The sequence below is a fragment of the Anthonomus grandis genome, chromosome 17 (genome assembly GCF_022605725.1).
Source record: "Anthonomus grandis grandis chromosome 17, icAntGran1.3, whole genome shotgun sequence".
Classification (NCBI taxonomy): domain Eukaryota; kingdom Metazoa; phylum Arthropoda; class Insecta; order Coleoptera; family Curculionidae; genus Anthonomus; species Anthonomus grandis.
This window is the reverse complement of record NC_065562.1, coordinates 15881872-15900287: the sequence shown is the minus strand read 5'-3', so window position 1 is coordinate 15900287 and position 18416 is coordinate 15881872. Positions and strand designations below refer to the sequence as shown.

Here is an 18416-nt window from a genome sequence, read left to right as displayed (position 1 = left end):
ATTTTAATAAATTTTCAAAAAAAAATTGGAAATTTTTGAAAATCTTTAGTGTCTTTCAGGCCTTGGGGGTAAGATATCATTTTAGGCAAATAATAGTTTCACGTAATTTTTGATGTTTTCCAGGCATTTAAAATTTAATGTACAGTTGTTCCACCTTTCCGATATTACTACTCATGGATAAGACGCCATTAAGATTTATAGTTATTCATTCATATTTTTTTTTAATTTTGATTTACATGATTTTAACGCAAAAGGAATTTATCAAAAAATTTATTAAAAAAAAGACAATACAAAAAAAATACTTTAAAAAAGTTTTAATATTTTATACATAAAACATAAAAACAATAATAAATTTTAGACATAATTGCCTAAACTACATAGGAAGAAAACCATTTCAAGTACATCCAGATACTGACATATAAGGAAGAGGTGCTACAAAATATTCATTCTTATATTCCCATTTCTCCAAGGCTTATGATCCCTATAGAGATAAATTAACTCTATATATATTCAAACGGACTACTTCAACATACAATACACAAAAAAAAAATAAAATCGATAATTACCCACCGCGAACATCTAATTAAAAAATTTTCGTATGTCATCAACAACTAATTGCCGTCGAGTAAATTTCGTTCCGACCACTTTTTTTGCGCTTATCTTGTAAAATACGCGAAAATTGCTAATGTAAGGATGTCCGTGTCACCACTTGCCTATTGTAACCTTATATGGTATTTATAGGAAAAGCATGTGTCGTTCTATCAACAATAAATTGCAACGAAAAATTTTATTTCATAAAAAAAATCCAAATCTAAATGTCTTGACCTTGTTTTACTTCAAAGGGGCGAAAATATCAAGGGATTAGATCGTTGTGACATTAGCAAAGGTCAGGGTGAGCCCTAAACAATGAAACGTAAAGGGGTGAAACATCCTGAGGACAGCTTTATAGTGAAATATGGGTTGTGGGGGCTTATGGTGGTGTACTTTTAAGGTTTGAAACAGTCGAGGGATTTTGGTTGAAGTTTAAGTAAGCTTCTAGAGGGGCCAAATTAATAAATGAGATTTTTTTAATATAAATTGAGTTGAATAAGTATTTTTTAACGAATATACTTGCGTATTAAACAAGTTCTATTTTGGTTCCTATAATACGCAAAATCATCTGTCAGATAACCAGACTGGAACTTTAACTTTACAATTTAACGCAAAAATAACTGTCGGTTTGACGTGCAGATGATCAAAAAAAATTAAAATCATTTTGGCTCATCGCTCGCTAGCTAGTAACTGGACCGTACAGTTCGGAAATCAGGTGTAAGTCAATTAAATTTAAATTTTATTAGTTTATATCTGTAACATCAACAAGTTATTTTTGGCGGGCCATATAGCTAGTTAAAAATGTTATTTTGTTTGTAATTAAATTGCCATTTGTTGCTTCTATCGCCGATATTAATATTAATAATGCAATCACTGCTGTTTGATTATGTGAGTGATTTTTCGAAAAATGTTAAATTATGAACTTTATTTCTTTTTAAAAAAAAATATTCTTGATGATTTTTAGTAATTTTTTCACTATTGCTCTTATATTTCAGATTTTATTTTATTTTTTTTTTTCAATTTTAGTGATTTTATTTATGAAATTAATGTAAACTGAATTGAGGCAATAAATCATAAAACATTTTTTTGGAAACTATACTCGTTAAGTTTACAAATGAAAAGAAAAATTAATTATTAAACTTTAACACATAAGTAAAATATATACAGTTTTAATTTTTTTTGTTAATTTCAAGATAATTTATTTGTTAAATTCATATAATCAAAAATTCATTATTTTTCAGTTCTCTTTTGTAACTTTTTTCATTATTATAAAAGTATAAAGTATTATGTTTTCTTACTAAAACTGAGTAATCAATATATTAATATACCTTATCAAACTTGTATGTATCAGATTCTATATTAGTTTTATTTCATTTAATTGTATTTATTTACTATTATTCATGTGATTACTAAAGTAATCGAATATTTAATAATGTTTTGATAAGCTAATTTTTGCATTAAAATTATTAATAAATTACCCACTTTTTAATAGTCAAGGAATTTATTCGTTCAAATAAGAAACTATTGAATATTTTAATGTAGTAATAATTTGTATTGTTTTTCTTATTTAAAAAATTAATCTGACTAAATTTTTTTATATTATTGGGAAATTTGTTCATTAAATTTAAATTTTTTACAAATTTTAATGAATTAATTCTTGAAATTTTGATAAAGTAATTTTTGCACTAAAATTATTAAAAAACTAGCTATTTTTATTATTTTAGAAATTTATTCATTAAATTTACAAACTGTTAACTATTTAAATTTATTCATCATTTGCGCTGTCCTTTTTATTTATTTAATTGGTCTGACTAAAAACTTTTATGTTAATGGTAAATGTATTCGTTATATTCAAATTTATGACAACTTCTAAGGAATTTATAGATGAAATTTTAAAAAACCAATTTTTAGACTAAAATTATTTAAAAAATCGCCATTTTTATTTGTTTAATTCACGAACTTTTAATATTTTAAATCTATTTATTATTTGTGTTTTTATTCTTTAAATTCAAATTTTCTTTCAGCTTTTTAGGAATTTATTTATACATTTATGAAAGACTGATCTAGACTAGAATTAGTAAAAAATTCGCAATTTTTAATATTCAAGAAATGTATTCATTAAAGTGACAATTGTTGAATATTTAAATTTATTTATTATTTTAATTGTACCAAATTATAAAATTTGTCATATTTTTTAAATTTTAAATAATATTTGGAAAAAAATATAGTTTTTTTAAATTTTTAGAAATTTGTCAACTCTAGCCACCGAATTCACGTTTCCCTCTAATTTCTCAATTATTTACTTCATTTGACTATATATTTATATATAATTTATATAAATTTTAAAAAACTTAATTTTATTATATTTTTAGAAAGCTTATTCATTAAATTTCAACTTATTTAAAGCTTTTAAGGAATTCATAATTAAAATTTAAAAAAACGGGTTTTACGCTAAATTTATAGAAAAATCCCCTATTTTTAATATTCATAAAATTTATTCGTTAAGTTCACATACTATTAAATTACCTTTCTTTAAATTTTAAAATAATATCTAAAATATGTTTTTTTTTTAATTTTAGGGAACCTATTTATAAAAAATTTTATTGGCTAAATATTTAATTCATTTACGTTAATTCCTAAAAAAACTAAATAAACTTCCTACCTAAAACTTGAATTCCTTTCTAATTTTTTATTTCCTAAATTAATTTTATGGTACATTTTATTAATCTTTGGTAAATTCATTCAACTATTTCAATTTTTGTACAGTTTTTGAAGAATTTATTCACGAATTTTTAAAAAACCGACTTGTAGACTAAAATTCTATAAAAAATATTAAATAAAGCTAAAATTAATAATATTCAAGGAGTTTATTTGTTAGAGTAAGACACTGTTGAATAATTAAATTTATACATCATTTGTGTTGTACATAAATATAAAATTTTCCTTTTTTTAATTGAAAACTATTAATTAAAATGTTAATTTGGAAATTTTAAAAATGAAATGTTTCCTTTACCTGTAAGTTTTTATTATTTTAAATTACCTGGACTGTACATTTTTATATTTATGTTAAATTTATTCATTAACTGTTAATTCTTTATTGCTTTTGAGGAAGTTATTTATAGATTAAAAAAAAATAATTTATAGATTAAATTGTAAAAAAATGCCGGATTTGGATGTTAACTGTGGTATATTTCTAAGGGTTTAAGTAACTTTAACGAATATACTTGCTCAAAAATATCCTTAATGTCGATTTTTTTGACATCTAGTACAAAAATGTTTGTAACTTTAGCAAAAATTGTTCAAATTTAGTTAAATCTTACCAAACTATGAAAAAAATTTTTTTTTTCATTAAAGAATATGTTTTAAGTTAATGGCTTAATTAGAAAACTTTTTACAATCTGTCAAAGATGACGGTAAAATTTTTTCCATTTTTTTTAACCTTTAATTCAAAAACGTTCATAATTTTAGCAAAAATTGTTCAAATTTAGTCAAAGTTTCACCAAACCGTTAAAAAAACATCATATTTTATTAAAAAACTTATTTTAAATTGATACTTTAACTAGAAAACTTTTCACAGGCCATCAAAGATGACGGTCACTTTTTTGGACCATTAGTATAAAAACGCTTATAATTCGGCAAAAATTGCTCAAATTTAGTCAAAAATTATTGAAAAATTATGCTATAAATAGTAAATCCGCTGCTTATAAACTAAAATAAATCATTCAATAAATAGTGCATACGAAACAAAAGTTGAACATTTTGATGCATTTCAATGTTAAAATTAAATAAAAATTTTGCACCATAATCATGATTGTTTTAAAGATTTTAATTCCAATCAAAGAATTTAACCAAATTTTAATCACCAATACAGTTTCTTGTGGCAAAAACGGTATTTCTTAAAGCATACTTTAACTTAAGACATAAAACATATGCATACGATACTGCCAAACTTCCTGAACTTCAATTCCTACATCAACAAGAACATTAAACGACAGGTTAGTGGTATTTACTTATTCAATTCCAGGAGCGCTATCGCCATTATTATCATCGTCATAACAATCATGATCATGATTTCTACTTAGTTAAATATTTATTCTCGTATAGGGGGGAGGGGGGGAGCGTTATACACTTGCGACAACAATAAAACAACGATCGTCGGCTCCACGTTATGCAGGATGTGTATTAAATAACACCGCCTGGCATAAGCAGAACATTATCTCATATATATGTACGTATCCAGAATCGATATCCAGAGCATATGTGTGTGGTGATTCTCTATTGGATTTCATAAATGATGGCAAATGTATTGTGGCTATATGTGACGTTCCGTGAATGGAATACTCTTTTGGGCTTTCGGATGTGTATCAAAAAAGGAAAAATGTGTATATAAATCACGTAAATGTATGGATCAGATTTTAGGTAGTTCGGGAATTAACTCATAGCGAGCCAACTGACTCAGTTAATAATTAATTCATTAAAAAACGTGCTGTTTAAGGCCCCATTTAAATAATAATAAAAATCCACTTCGTAGATCAATTGAAATTTCCAGATCCTAATCTAAATATTCATAAAAAGTATAACGTGTAGCTTTTAAAAATTGCGACCTTGAGAATGTATAGATGTAATAATTCTTATTACGAAAATTAATTGGTTTAGTACATTAATAGACCGACCATTATTGCTTTTTATAATCGAGGCGGGCATACTAAATTATTTATCACTATCAAACGCACAATGGCCGATTAAACTTTGAATTTTTTTTTTTTAAGTTAACTTAATTAATTAATTTTTTTTTTAATAAATATTTTGCGACTTATTAATCTCCCACGCGCAAAAATCTCCATAATTTTAAATAAATTATGTTAATCCGCTAGATTATCGTATCTGTTGTTAATTAAACATCCTCCGAAAACATTCTTTTCATATTTGCACGTTCCGGACGAAAAAATAATGACTTTTTTCTGATTATTTATGCCGACCAAATAGAATTTTTGAAAAGGTTAATGAATATGGCGGAGCAATAAAATTAAAACGTAAACACACGGTCATTAGTTTCTAAATGCATTTATGTTTAATAATATCCCCGTCCAGGGCCACGACTAAAATGTTTACATGAAAACATTTATGTTTTGCCTGTTTTGTCCCCTATGCATTTGCGATGATTAATCGCCTTTTATTATAACACTGTGCCATTTAGGTGTAAATACTATAGAGTAATCCGTGTAACGTTCAAAGGACGTTCTTGTAATGTTCGAGCAAAAAGCTATTTTGCTGCTAAATCATGTATGATGAATCCTTTTTTTTGAGGAAATTCATGAATATTTTCTTAAAAAAAATTATATTTGATGAACAAGTTTAACAAAGGAATATACATTTGCAATAAAGTTAATGAATAAAAATTCACTTAAAAGGGATTAAAAAAAAAATTAAGAAATAATGAGTCTGCAAATGTAAAAAAAAAAGAAAAAGTTATTATTTTTGGTTAATACAAATAATGAATAATATTAAATATTCAACAATTTAATACGAATTAGTGCCTTAAATTAATAATATTGCACGATGTGGTTTTTTTTATAATTTTAGTTTAAAAATAGGTTTTTTATTATTTCATAAATAAACTCCTTAAAGCTGTAAAAAAAATCAATAATTAATGAATAGGGTTACCAAAAATATGAAAATTTACAGTTAAATTAATTTAATAAATAAAAATTTAAAGGAAATTAAAACAAAAGTAAATTTGGTGTCTACAAATTTGATAAATAAGTTCCTTAAAATTTTAAATGGATTTATGACAGAAATTGTCAATATATTGAAGCAATTGAATAAAATTTTATAAATTTAAACCATTTTTACCGGAGCTAGAAAAATGGAAAAATTATTAACATCATCTTTGACGACCTCTAAAAAATTTTTGAGTAAAATCAATGATTTTAAATAAGTTTTTCAATGAAAAGTGAAGTATTTTCATTAGTTTAGTAAAACTTTGACTAAATTTGAGCAATTTTTACCGAAGTTATGAACGTTTTTGTACTGAAGGCCCAGAAAAATGAAAAAAATCGTTACCATCATTTTTCATGGCCTATAAGAAGTTTTTCTATTAAACCATCAATTTGAAATAATTTTTTTAATAAAAAGTAAAATTTTCTTAACGTTTTGGTGAAATTTTGACTAAATTTGATCAATTTTTATCAAAGTTATGAACGTTTTTGTACTGAAGGTCCAAAAAAATCAAAAAAATCGTTACCATCATTTTTGACGGCCTATAAGAAGTTTTTCTATTAAACCATCAATTTAAAATAATTTTTTTAATAAAAAGTGAAACTTTCTTAACGTTTTAGTGAAATTTTGACTAAATTTGAACAATTTTTACCGAAGTTATGAACGTTTTTGTACTGAAGGTCCAAAAAAATTAAAAAAATAGATACCATCATTTTTGGCGGCCTGTAAAAAGTTTTCCTATTAAACCATAAACTTGAAATTAATTTTTAATAAACAATGAAACCTTTTTAATGCTTTGGTTTAATTTGGCTGAATTTGAATAATTTTTGCCGAAGTTACGAACGTTTTTGTTTTGAAGGTCCAGAAAAATGGAAAAAATGTTACCATCATCTTAGACATCTTGTACAAAGTTTTCCAGTTAAACCATCAACCTAAATTATATTTTTTAATAAAAAGTAAAGCTTTCTCAACAGTTTGCTAAAACTTTAACTAAATTTGAACAATTTCTGCTGAAGTTATGAAAATTTTTGTACTAAAGGCCCAAAAAAATTAATTAATGATTACCATCATTTTTGACGGACTTTTAAAAGTTTCTCAGTTAGTTTTTTGTACTTTTACAAGATGAATCATTTAGTCTGATTTTATGTCTGATTTGTTATATTTAGCATAAAAAAAAATTAAAATCCCGAAAACCTAATTAAATTTTCTTGAAATTTTAATTTAATTTTCATGTCAAAATATATTGTTTAAGTGACTAGTTTATTTAATTTCTGTGGCAGATTTGACATATCTAACATTAACATTAACAAAAAAATACTCGTGAAAATGTAATTCCCTTAAAATTTTTATTTAATTTTTGCAAATAAATGATTTATTTAAATTCTTTACCAGATTCTTTGCCATATTTACAATAAGAATTGGAAAAAAAAAACTAAAATCCTGGAAAATTCATTAAATTCCCTTAAAATGTTAATAAAATTTTAACGTTAAAATATACTGTTTCAATGCCTCGTTTATTTAGTATTTCCAGTAGATTTGACATATTTAACAAAAACAGTAACAAAAAAAAATTGTGAAAAATTAATTAAATTTCCCTTAAAATTTTAATTTAATTTTTGCGAATAATTTATTTAAATTCTTTACCAGATTTGCCATATTTACAATAAGAATATGAAAAAAAAAACTAAAATCCTGGAAAATTCATTAAATTCCCTTAAAATGTTAATAAAATTTTAACGTTAAAATATACTGTTTGAATGCCTCGTTTATTTAATATTTCCAGTAGATTTGACATATTTAACAAAAACAGTAACAAAAAAAAATTGTGAAAAATTAATTAAATTTCCATTAAAATTTGAATTAAATTTTTGCAAATAAATGATTTATTTAAATTCTTTAACAGATTTGTCATATTTAGAATGAGAATTGCAAAAAAAACTAAAATCCTGGAAAATTCATTAAATTTCCTTAAAATATTAATTAAATTTTAACATTAAAATATATTATTTGAATGACTCGTTTATTGAGTATTTGTAGTAAATTTGAAATATTAAATAAACATTAACGGAAAGAAAAATTGTAAAAAATTCATTAAATTTCCCTTAAAATTTGTATAATTAAGTATGCACTGCTCAAATTACATTTGTTATTTATAGTACAAAACAAATAAAAAATTCAATTCCAGGACGACAGATTTTTCTATTTTTAATATTATTTTCGAAAAATGTTAAAATAGGTATTTCCTAATTTTATAGAAAAAACTGAGATCCAAATTTAAGGTCTCTTGCATTTTGCATATGCATTTTGCCTCTAGGATATTAAATTTTTCAGATTCAATTTCTAAGGCAAATTTGTTTATTGTAGTTTTTTTTTGGAAAAATTATGAATTATGTGCTCAATGATTTTTTACGAAAAATCTATCTATGGTCCAATTTTCAAGTCTCTATCACTTTTGGTTACAAAGATATGAGCATGTTACCCCTAAGATATTGAATATTTAAAAAAAAGCATAACTTACAAGGCAAATTAATACGTTAAAGTGTAAATTTAATTTTTCTTGTATAAATAAATGCATAAATGAACTCACTATTTTATACAATACTTCCTACGTAATAGGTACAACTGATTCCTGGTTTAGTTCCTCGAATTCTTATCTCACTGCAGAAAAAAAACCACCGTATCTTTATTTGTTGAAATATTACTGATTTGTTTTAAATTATCGACTTTTAGAAAGAAAATGCTCCATTTATCCATGTTTTTAATTTGAATTATAATAAAACAATTTATTTAATATTGTTAGAAAAGTCTGGTGTATAAATCATACAAAACCAGAAATATTTTAGTAAAGTGCATTTTAAGAAAAAGGCTCATTAATTTTCGGCATAAGTTTTTTAATACTGAATGTTACATTATGTGCTCTAACTATCATTCTGCAATTATTCTATACTTTTGTTAATCCTCGAGATATAAGCAAACAAAAAATCGCACTTTAAGCACCATATGGGCTAATTAAATAAACAAAGGTTTTTTTTCGAAATTTATAGCAAATTTACCATATTAAAAGAAATCGTGATAAATTTATTAATATTAAATTAATATTTATTAAAATGCACAAAAAATTACACTTTTAATATCGTATGCATTACTAAGGTGAATGATTTAACAGCAAATTAAAGACTCTTATAACAGAAAATTAAAGACAAAAAAGTGAAAAGGTATTTAATATTCGACAAATATAGCTTTAACAATAAAATACACAATTTTCACACTTTAAGTACCTCGTATGTAACCCTACAATATTTGCCCGACCCTATAACCCTAAAACGGTATTGGAATGGGTGGAAGGGTGCTCCGGGACAACCGTTAAGTGTTACCCCCTTGGTAAAACTTTTAGGGTCTGCCCCTCGTAAATCGTCTTTAGGGGTGAGTTTTTGGGGGCAAAACGCACCCGGGGTAACTCAGATCGTATAATCTGATTTAATTTCGTTTCGCTACGTTTAGCGGAATTTTATTGTGAGTTATTATATGGGCCACATACGAGGTTTGGATAAATTGAAATTCCTAATGTACTAGATGTAATTTGCTAATAAAATACCACTAGTCAAAAAAACCTTTACTTAATAAAATAGACTGTTTTCATCAGTTTTTCCGTTAAAGTCAGCATACTTTGCCTGGCTAACTTTTACTTCCACATAAATCAAATTTATGCTAACAGAATGTTTTTTTTTCCTCATATTTATACACAGACTTTTACGGTCTGTTCTCGCCCCATGTAAGTCAGTCCCGTTTATGACCCATAAAAAAACTCCCCCGTTTTTATGCCCAACTCATATAAATAACGTTTAATGCGGCCCAAAATTCGATCCAATAAAAACACAACCCTTAAAATCCAAATTTCCAGGAAGCTTCTTTGGGGAATTAAATAGTATGTAAGCCCACCCCCGAGAAAATTGGGAATTCTTAAACATGCCCCCTTCAACCCAGAAATGAACGGGGGTGCGGGGGATTTAAAGATCCCCGAGCTGCGTATCGGGCCCCCTGAGGGGGGCAATCACTTGCTGGTACCACCCTCGCCTACGGTACAACCCAGACGTAGACACAGTTGGATTTGTAGGTAAGTTTTACCCTTAACATTTGATAATAAAATTCCGATGCGAATTCTCGTCTATTTATGAGGAATATGCGATAAATTGGGTCTGACGTTGAAACTTTCCGGGATAATGTATGCAATCAGGGAATCGAGGCTCCCTTCTAAAGTTGTATGAAAGGAACAGGCTAAAATTTTCAGGATTATACGTTTGCTTATGCTTGATTTTTTGAATTGATTTAAACACTAGTTGGCGATATCGTTTTATTTCTAAATTACTGCTTGTATCTCCTGAAATACGTTTCTAACTATTCATCTTATACTTTACGTTATATCAGGTTATTATCACATCAGCTAATTCAGACATGGTGGTTAGGGCCTCAACTGGGTAAGTCTACCAGAGGTAAGAGAGTCTTTGACTAAGCATTTTAAATGCCTTTAAGAGACAAATATTAAAACGTTTTGGGGTTATTTTTTTCAAAGGTATAGGGCAGAATTTATGAGAAAATATAAATTTAAAACCTTTGAAAGAAAACTAATATTTTAGGCTATTTTTACAAATTTTTAAAGAAGTGTTAAAAAATATATGAAAGAAAAAACAAAATACAGTATAAAAACAATAAAAAGATTAAGGAAACGCACCAAGAAAGCTAATAACTTTGAAGGAAAACCGCTAATAAATTTGTAAATAAACTCCGTAAAGAGACGCTTTTTATATTGGACTGTTCATTTTCAAGATTTGCCCTTATACTAAGAAATTTACGTCCAAGGGAGTCTTTGGGTGGACTATATTTAGTATTTTCTTTTAGTATTAGGTCTAAGGGAGTTTTTAAGCACTCTGAATGCTCGTTATAGACAAATATTGACACGTTATTGGGGTATTTTTTTTTATAGAACTACAGGACCGCGGTTATGGGCAAATTACATTTACAAATTGTAAATCTTTAAGCAAAAACTGAGAGTTTTTATTATTTTCTGCCAAAGCAGCCAAAAAATGTAAGCGAAAAATCTAAACACAGTATAAAAACAATTAAAAAAATGCACCAAGAAAACTAACAAATTGAAAGGAAAACCGCTTATAAAATTTGAATCGACAACCTGTATATCATAATTAAAAAAATATTTTATCGTTATTAGGGAATTTTTTTATTTACCACTTTAAGATGGATTTGCATAAAATATAAAAAAAAAATTAAAAAATCCAAATACAGTATAAAAGCAGTAAAGAAATTAAAGAAACGCACTCAGAAAGCTAACAACTTTGAAGGAAAGCCGCTAATAAATTTGTAAATAAACTCTGTAAAGAGACGCTTTTTATATTGGACGGTTCATCTTCAACATTTGCCCTTGTATTAAGAAATTTACATCCAAGGGAGTTTTTAGGTGGACTTTATTCAGTATTTTCTTTTATGTGTCAAAAAATTAGGTCTAAGGGAGTTTTTAAGCACTCTGAAAGCTCTTAATAGAGAAATATTGACACGTTATTGTTGAACTTTTTTATAGAAGTACGGGACCGAGGTTTTGGACCAAATACATTTAGAAATTTCAAAATAAAGTAAGTCTTTGAGCAAAAACTGAAATTTTTCATGTAGTTTCATTATTTTCTGCTAAAGCATCCAAAAAATGTAAGAGAAAAATCTAAGCACAGTCTAAAAACAATTAAGAAATGCACCAAGAAAGGTAACAAATTGAAAGGAAAACCGCTTATAAAATTTGAATCGACAATCTGTATATCATTAATAAAAAAATTTTTAATCGTTATTAGGGATTTTTTTTTATTTACCACTTCAAGATGGATTTGCTTAAAATATTTAAAAAAAAATTAAATAAACCTAAATACAGTATAAAAACAGTAAAGAAATTAAAGAAACGCACCAAGAAAGCTAACAACTTTGAAGGAAAGCCGCTAATAAATTTGTAAATAAACTCCGTAAACAGACGCTTTTTATATTGGACGGTTCATCTTCAAGATTTGCCCTTGTATTAAGAAATTTACGTCCAAGACAGTCTTTGGGTGGACTATATTCAGTATTATTATTATTATTATTATTATTATTATTCATTATTTTCTGCTAAAGTAGCCAAAAATGTAAAAGAAAAATCTAAACACAGTTTAAAAAACAATTAAGAAATGCACCAAGAAAGCTAACAAATTCAAAGGAAAATCTCCTATAAAATTTGAAGTAAACGTTGTAAAGAGGCGTTTTTTATGTTGGACTATTTAATCCCAAAATCTACCCTTGGCAAAGGCATTGCCTTTGGAGAGGCTTAGACTGTATGCCCTTAATAAAAAAATATTAAAGCGTTATTTGGGATTTTTTCTTATTAAGTAGACAAAGACAGGGGTTATGTTAGCAAAATACAATTAAAAATGTAAAAAACCTAAAAAGAGAAACTGACATTTTAAAGTGGTTTTTGTCAAATTCTACCGAAGAAGTAAAAACAATTTAAAAGAAAAAATCAAATACAGTATGAAAACAATAAAAAAATTAAAGAAACGGATCAAGAAAGATAACATTTTTTAAAAAACCGCTAATAAATTTTGAAACAAACTTCGTAAAGGGGCGCTTTTTATGCTGGAGGATAAAGCCTTAAAATCTACCCTCGGATTAAGAAATTTACACCCAAGGGAGTCTTTAATGGGACAGCATGTATGACCTTAATAGGAAAATATTGAATCGATATTGAAATATTTACTTATTCATTAAAAATTGGGTCTAAGGGAGCCTTTGACTAAGCACTCTGCATTCCCTTAATAAATACATATTTTTTGTAGAAGTACATGTTATAGGAAAAAATACTAGAAATTCTACTAAAGATAGTTCAATATTTGCTAAGGTATTTAAAAAAACCTAAAATGAAAAACAAAATAAGTTATAAAAACAATAAAGAAATTTAAGAAAGCTAACAACTTTAAATACCTAACAACAAATGTGTAAATAAACTTCGTAAGATCTGCCCTTGGATTGAGAAATTTACGATCAATGGGGTCTTTGACTGGAGAGCCTGTATGACCTTTATAAGAAAATTGTTGAATCATATCCAGGGCGTTTTTTATTTACCAATCATGATAAAATTTTATTAAAAAAACACAAAAAAAAATGTAAATACAGTATAAAAACAATAAAGAAATTATAGAAACGCACTAAGAAAGCTAACAGCTTTAAAGGAAAACTGCTGAAAAGTTTGTAAATAGACTTCATAAATAGGCGCTTTTTATGTTGGATTGTTAATATCCAAAATCTGACACTGGATTTAAAATTTATGGATTAAAGGAGGTTTTGGCTAGACACCCTATATGCCCTTAATAAAAAAAAATTATTATTGAGATATTGTTTTGCTTAGCAGTAAAAGACGTAATCTCTACAGTAAAAAATAATACATTAGGAATCATAAAAACTTTATAAAAAACTGACATTTTAAGGTATTTTTCTTAATTTTTCCTAAAAGAGTAAAAAAAAATTAAAAGAAAAACTAAATACAGTATAAAAACACAAAAAAAAAATAAAGAAACGCATCAAGAAAGCTAACATCTTTAAAGAAAAACCGCTAATAATTCTTGAAACAAACTTCGTAAAAAGACGCTTTTTATGTTGGACGATTAGGCTCTAAAATCTGCCCTTGCATTAAGGAATTTACGTTCATGGGAGTCTTTTACTGAACAACCTGTATGATCTTAATAGAAAAATACTTAATTGTTATTGAGGAATTTTTTTATTTATGACGAAATTGGGTCGAAGGGAGACTTTGGCTAAGCACACACACATTAAAACTGACATTTTAATGTAGTTTCCTCAATGTTTGCTAAAGTAGTTAAAAAAAAGTAAAAGAAAACAAAATACAGTTAAAAAACAAACAAAAAATTAAAGGAACGCATCAAGAAAGCTAACAACTTTAAAGAAATGCCGCTAACAAATGCGTAAATAAACTTCGTAAAAAGACGCTTTTTATAATGGACGTTATAGAGTCGTTATTCAGGTATTTGTACTGACAAAATGGTATTTAGTTGGTCAGCAAACTGTGAAGAAGCGTGTCAAAAACTAAAGAGAGCACTGTACACATCCCCGGTTTTAACATATCCGTTTGCCTAATTAATATTTATTAAAATAGTCACATTATACTCAATAAAATAAGTAACTACTCATGAATTCGTCACAACATTTCTATAGATTTTACTAAGGACAATCGTCTTCAATTGACTTATGCATTGAATTTAGGTGAGGCATTTTTTCTCTATTAATCGACCGGGCCAATTTCGTCTAAGTTTCCGTTTCCATAAAACGTTGGACCGTTTATTTTGTCAACTGCAGCGCGCCAAGATGGATTTCCTTCCTGGACGGTATACGGTAAAAAAGTGCACGATAACGAGCTGATGTGTACGTTTCTGGAGAAAATTCCTATTTAACGGGAGGGAATTAATTCGGGGATTTATCGATCCGAAGTGCCCTTAATGCATTTTAGACTCTTAAAACTTTTAGCGCTTTTTGCTTTTTCAGTTAATTGATGTTTAATGAGTGGAAAAAGTCTCCTGTCTGTTTAGTGCTTTATATGAACTTTTTAGGGAATTAAATATTTATTTTAGTATATTAAGGTGTGTCTATTCAAAATCAGAAAAAAAATATATATTATTTTTTAAAGAAAAGTTCATCATGTCCATTTAAGTTATGCATTGGATAATAATATAATAATCTATTGTCATGGTTCCATTGTCGTTCTACACTCAAAAAAAAACATTTAAATTGCTAATTTTAGGAAGAAAAATAGGTTAATAGTATCCATTTAAGTTATGCATTTTTTTTGTATAGAAACTTTAACTTATTCATATTTATTTCCAAAGTCCCATTAGTGTCGCATTTTCAATAACGTAGGCCCCAAAAACCTAAAAACCTCGACGAAACTTTAATGAAACTTCGCAATAAAAGAAACAAAACAATGAACTCCTTCCCCTAATGGCTCTAAAGAAAGAACCGAGAATAATTTGGGTAGCAATTTTGGTTCAGGAAACTAATTCAAAGAATAATTAAACGGGATTTTTCCTCATTAGTTTCCTTTATCCAGTTTTTTTTTTCCTAATATTAAGGAAACTTTTTACACGTTAAAGTTTCCACTTTAAATTTCGCCATTGCATGGGGAAAATGTAAATATTTAAAATTGAATATCTGAGATCCCTTTTCAGACGCGAAGGGCAATTGAAAACTTCTCTTCTTTACCTTTAAAAGTAGCTAATATTTGCTTAAAGAGAGAATATAAAAGTGCACTTTGAAGTTTTCTTAATAATCACTTTCTATTTATATTAATTTAGTTTTCTCGGGTGAGCCTTTGATCGCATCCCTTTCTTTTCTTATTCAGCGGCCATCAACTTGTTCGGGAAATCCTTTCAGGGTTTTTCTATCCCTTTCATTATGTGCCCTAATAGTCTTTCTCCCTTTTACATGGCACTTTTTGTTTTCACTGCGAGATCATTTTCGTAAATCTTTTATTTTCACTTGCCAGTCAACGGGAGGAAGTGAACAAAAGAATCGGGGACGTAACCACTTTTCTTCGATCATCCTTTTAGTTGCGGTATCGCTTCTGGAAATGGACGATCCTCGGCTTTTTATTTTTCACTGGTTTCTTTGGTGTTTACATGAAACTATTGGGAAAATATGAACTGTATGAAATTTTTTATTTAATTCTTTTAATATATGTGGCAAAAAAATGCTTTTGAGAACAATGGGAAATGCAGCCAGTATCCCTTTTTGCGGATAGAATATATTGCCTAAATAGAAATCTTGGTAATACCACGCAACGTTTTAGTTAAACGTAAATTTAACGAATAAATTCACTTAGATGTTGGTATTTTGAGAACTTATAATGTGTGTATAATAATTATACCTCCTGTTTTATTAAATAAATTCAATGGAAAATAAGTTTTGGAAAAGATGTAATTATAAAATTAAGGATAATATCGGAAACAGCTAAAATGAGATATATGGTGTTATATATTTTAATTTGACCAAAACCCCCGAAAATTTAACCCCGCTGAACAAATGATTACCCTGAATATGTATCAAAATCCGGTTCCGCTTTCGATGTAAATTTTCCATTTTGCGGCCGGTCCTGATAACGCTTTCGGTCCTTTTTTGTTTACCGCTATTATTACGGTTATATTGTCAGCCCTTTAATACGCTCTCGTCGCCCTTTTTGGGGCGGCCTCTACCGCCCCATTCAATCTGCGAAATATTCGGCGATAAAACATGATTTGTTTCGATTGGGGATGGTTTTTTTTCCTCGCCGCCAGAACGGGATGATAGTGTTAGTAGCGTATTGGTGTGGAAATATTGTTTCGTATATTGGGAGAAATGAACGTAATTAACTTGGGGGCTTTTTTAGTTAGAAACGCGTGGAGAATTGGAAATTGTGTCAGTCGAATTAAACCAAAACAGGTGGCTTAGGGCCAAATGAACTTAGCATTACCCTTTGTTTTAAAAGTTAATTTTTTCAGCCCTCTGTAAATTTGTCAAGAAAAGGGTATAATAAATGGGTCGTCTTTATTCAAATTGGTTTATTAGTTAAGGGCCTCAAGTTCAATAGTTTGTTAATTAATGCATAACTTAAATGCATACGATTGTTTTTCCTAAATACGTGAATATTATATTATAATTTTCTAAATTTATTATTACTCAAAAAGTGACGTAATATCCAACGAAATAACTAGCTAATGACGAATATCCCGTTCTTCTACTGTAAATGTAATAAATTGTATTCGAATTATTCATCTGGATTTAAAATTACGAATAACTTCCGTGGAAACAAAAAGCTCTTTATGTGGACCGGCCCTTTTTGATAAATATACGGATTTCACCTCGCCTGATAACCCGCAATTTAGATTAAAAGGGTTGACACTCCTGAATGCCTCCCTTAGTTTCGGTCATTTTATATTTTATATTAATTTAAAAAAATACAGAAACCATTTTAAGTTTTTGTAGATATAGAAAATTAAAATTTCAAGATTTTCTAATCAACTAAAAAATTATTGATTTAAGCGTTAGGATTTTTTAGACTAGGAGAATACAATTTCAGGGATTTAAGAGGAAGTTCAATATTTTAGTCTTTAATGGTATCCTGGATATCAAGTTTTATTAATAATGATTTAAGTTAAAAGATTAAGATTTTGAATGCTTTAAGATTAGGATGTTAAGTTTTTAAGAAAAAAATTAATTTTTTCATGGCTTTAAGAGACATTTTTAGATTTTTAATGTTCATTTCTTTAATATTTTTCGTGGTTAGAGGATTAAGATTTTAAAGTTTTAGGATAAATTTAATACATAAATTTTAACGTTTTTCAATTACGCAATTAAGAGTTAAAGATCAAATACAAGATATTTGTTTAAACCATCAAGATTGCTTATATTTTAAGATGTAAAGTGAAACTTAGGATTTTTGTTTTAGGCGATGTAATGTTGCAAGCAAAAATTCAACATACGTAATGTTTTAAATATAAAATTTAACTCTAAAAAATTGAATTTTTAACTAACCTCTTAAAAGTTTGAAGACCTTAGGATTAGGATTTTAATTTATTTTTAAGGAAAAAAGGATTTAAGGGAAAGTTCCAGATTTTCATTTTTCATATTAGGTCCTAGAAATTTTAAAGGTTAGGAGATTTGGATTTCAGAAATGCATGTTACATTTTAAAAAATTTAAAAACGTTTCTTGGGCATAAATTTAAAATTTTTATAAGTAATTTTAAAACATTACGATATAAACATTTAAATAATTAAATATAATTTTTAAGATTTTTTTGTTAATAAAGATAGAGCTTTTATTTAAAAACTGTACTCCTAGTGAAGGGGCATTTTGTACGTAATTAACAAAAACTCAAAAATTTACTGTTTTTGAGAAAAATCGAAATTTCGGTTTTTACCATTAACTTATACTTTATTAGATCGAAAATTTTGCATAACTTTTTTGTTAATCAAGATAGAGCTTTCATTTAAAAACTGTCAAGTACTCCATGTGAAGGGGCATTTTGTACGTAATT

At 27.1% G+C, this 18416-nt stretch overlaps 1 protein-coding gene across 4 annotated transcripts in view; it reads left to right on the top strand.

The window, feature by feature from the left end:
* LOC126746405 (cAMP-specific 3',5'-cyclic phosphodiesterase) overlaps positions 1–18416 on the top strand; it is a 415679-nt gene that overhangs the window by 97914 nt on the left and 299349 nt on the right. Inside the window, exon 2 of one of the 4 annotated variants that reach the window (XM_050454652.1) lies at positions 10211–10423. The exons of the other annotated variants lie outside the window; for them this stretch is intronic. Within the exon in view, the coding sequence (XP_050310609.1) occupies positions 10296–10423 (128 nt within the window). The 5' untranslated portion in view covers positions 10211–10295. The remainder of the gene's footprint in view (positions 1–10210; positions 10424–18416) is intronic. 4 annotated transcript variants of the gene reach the window in all.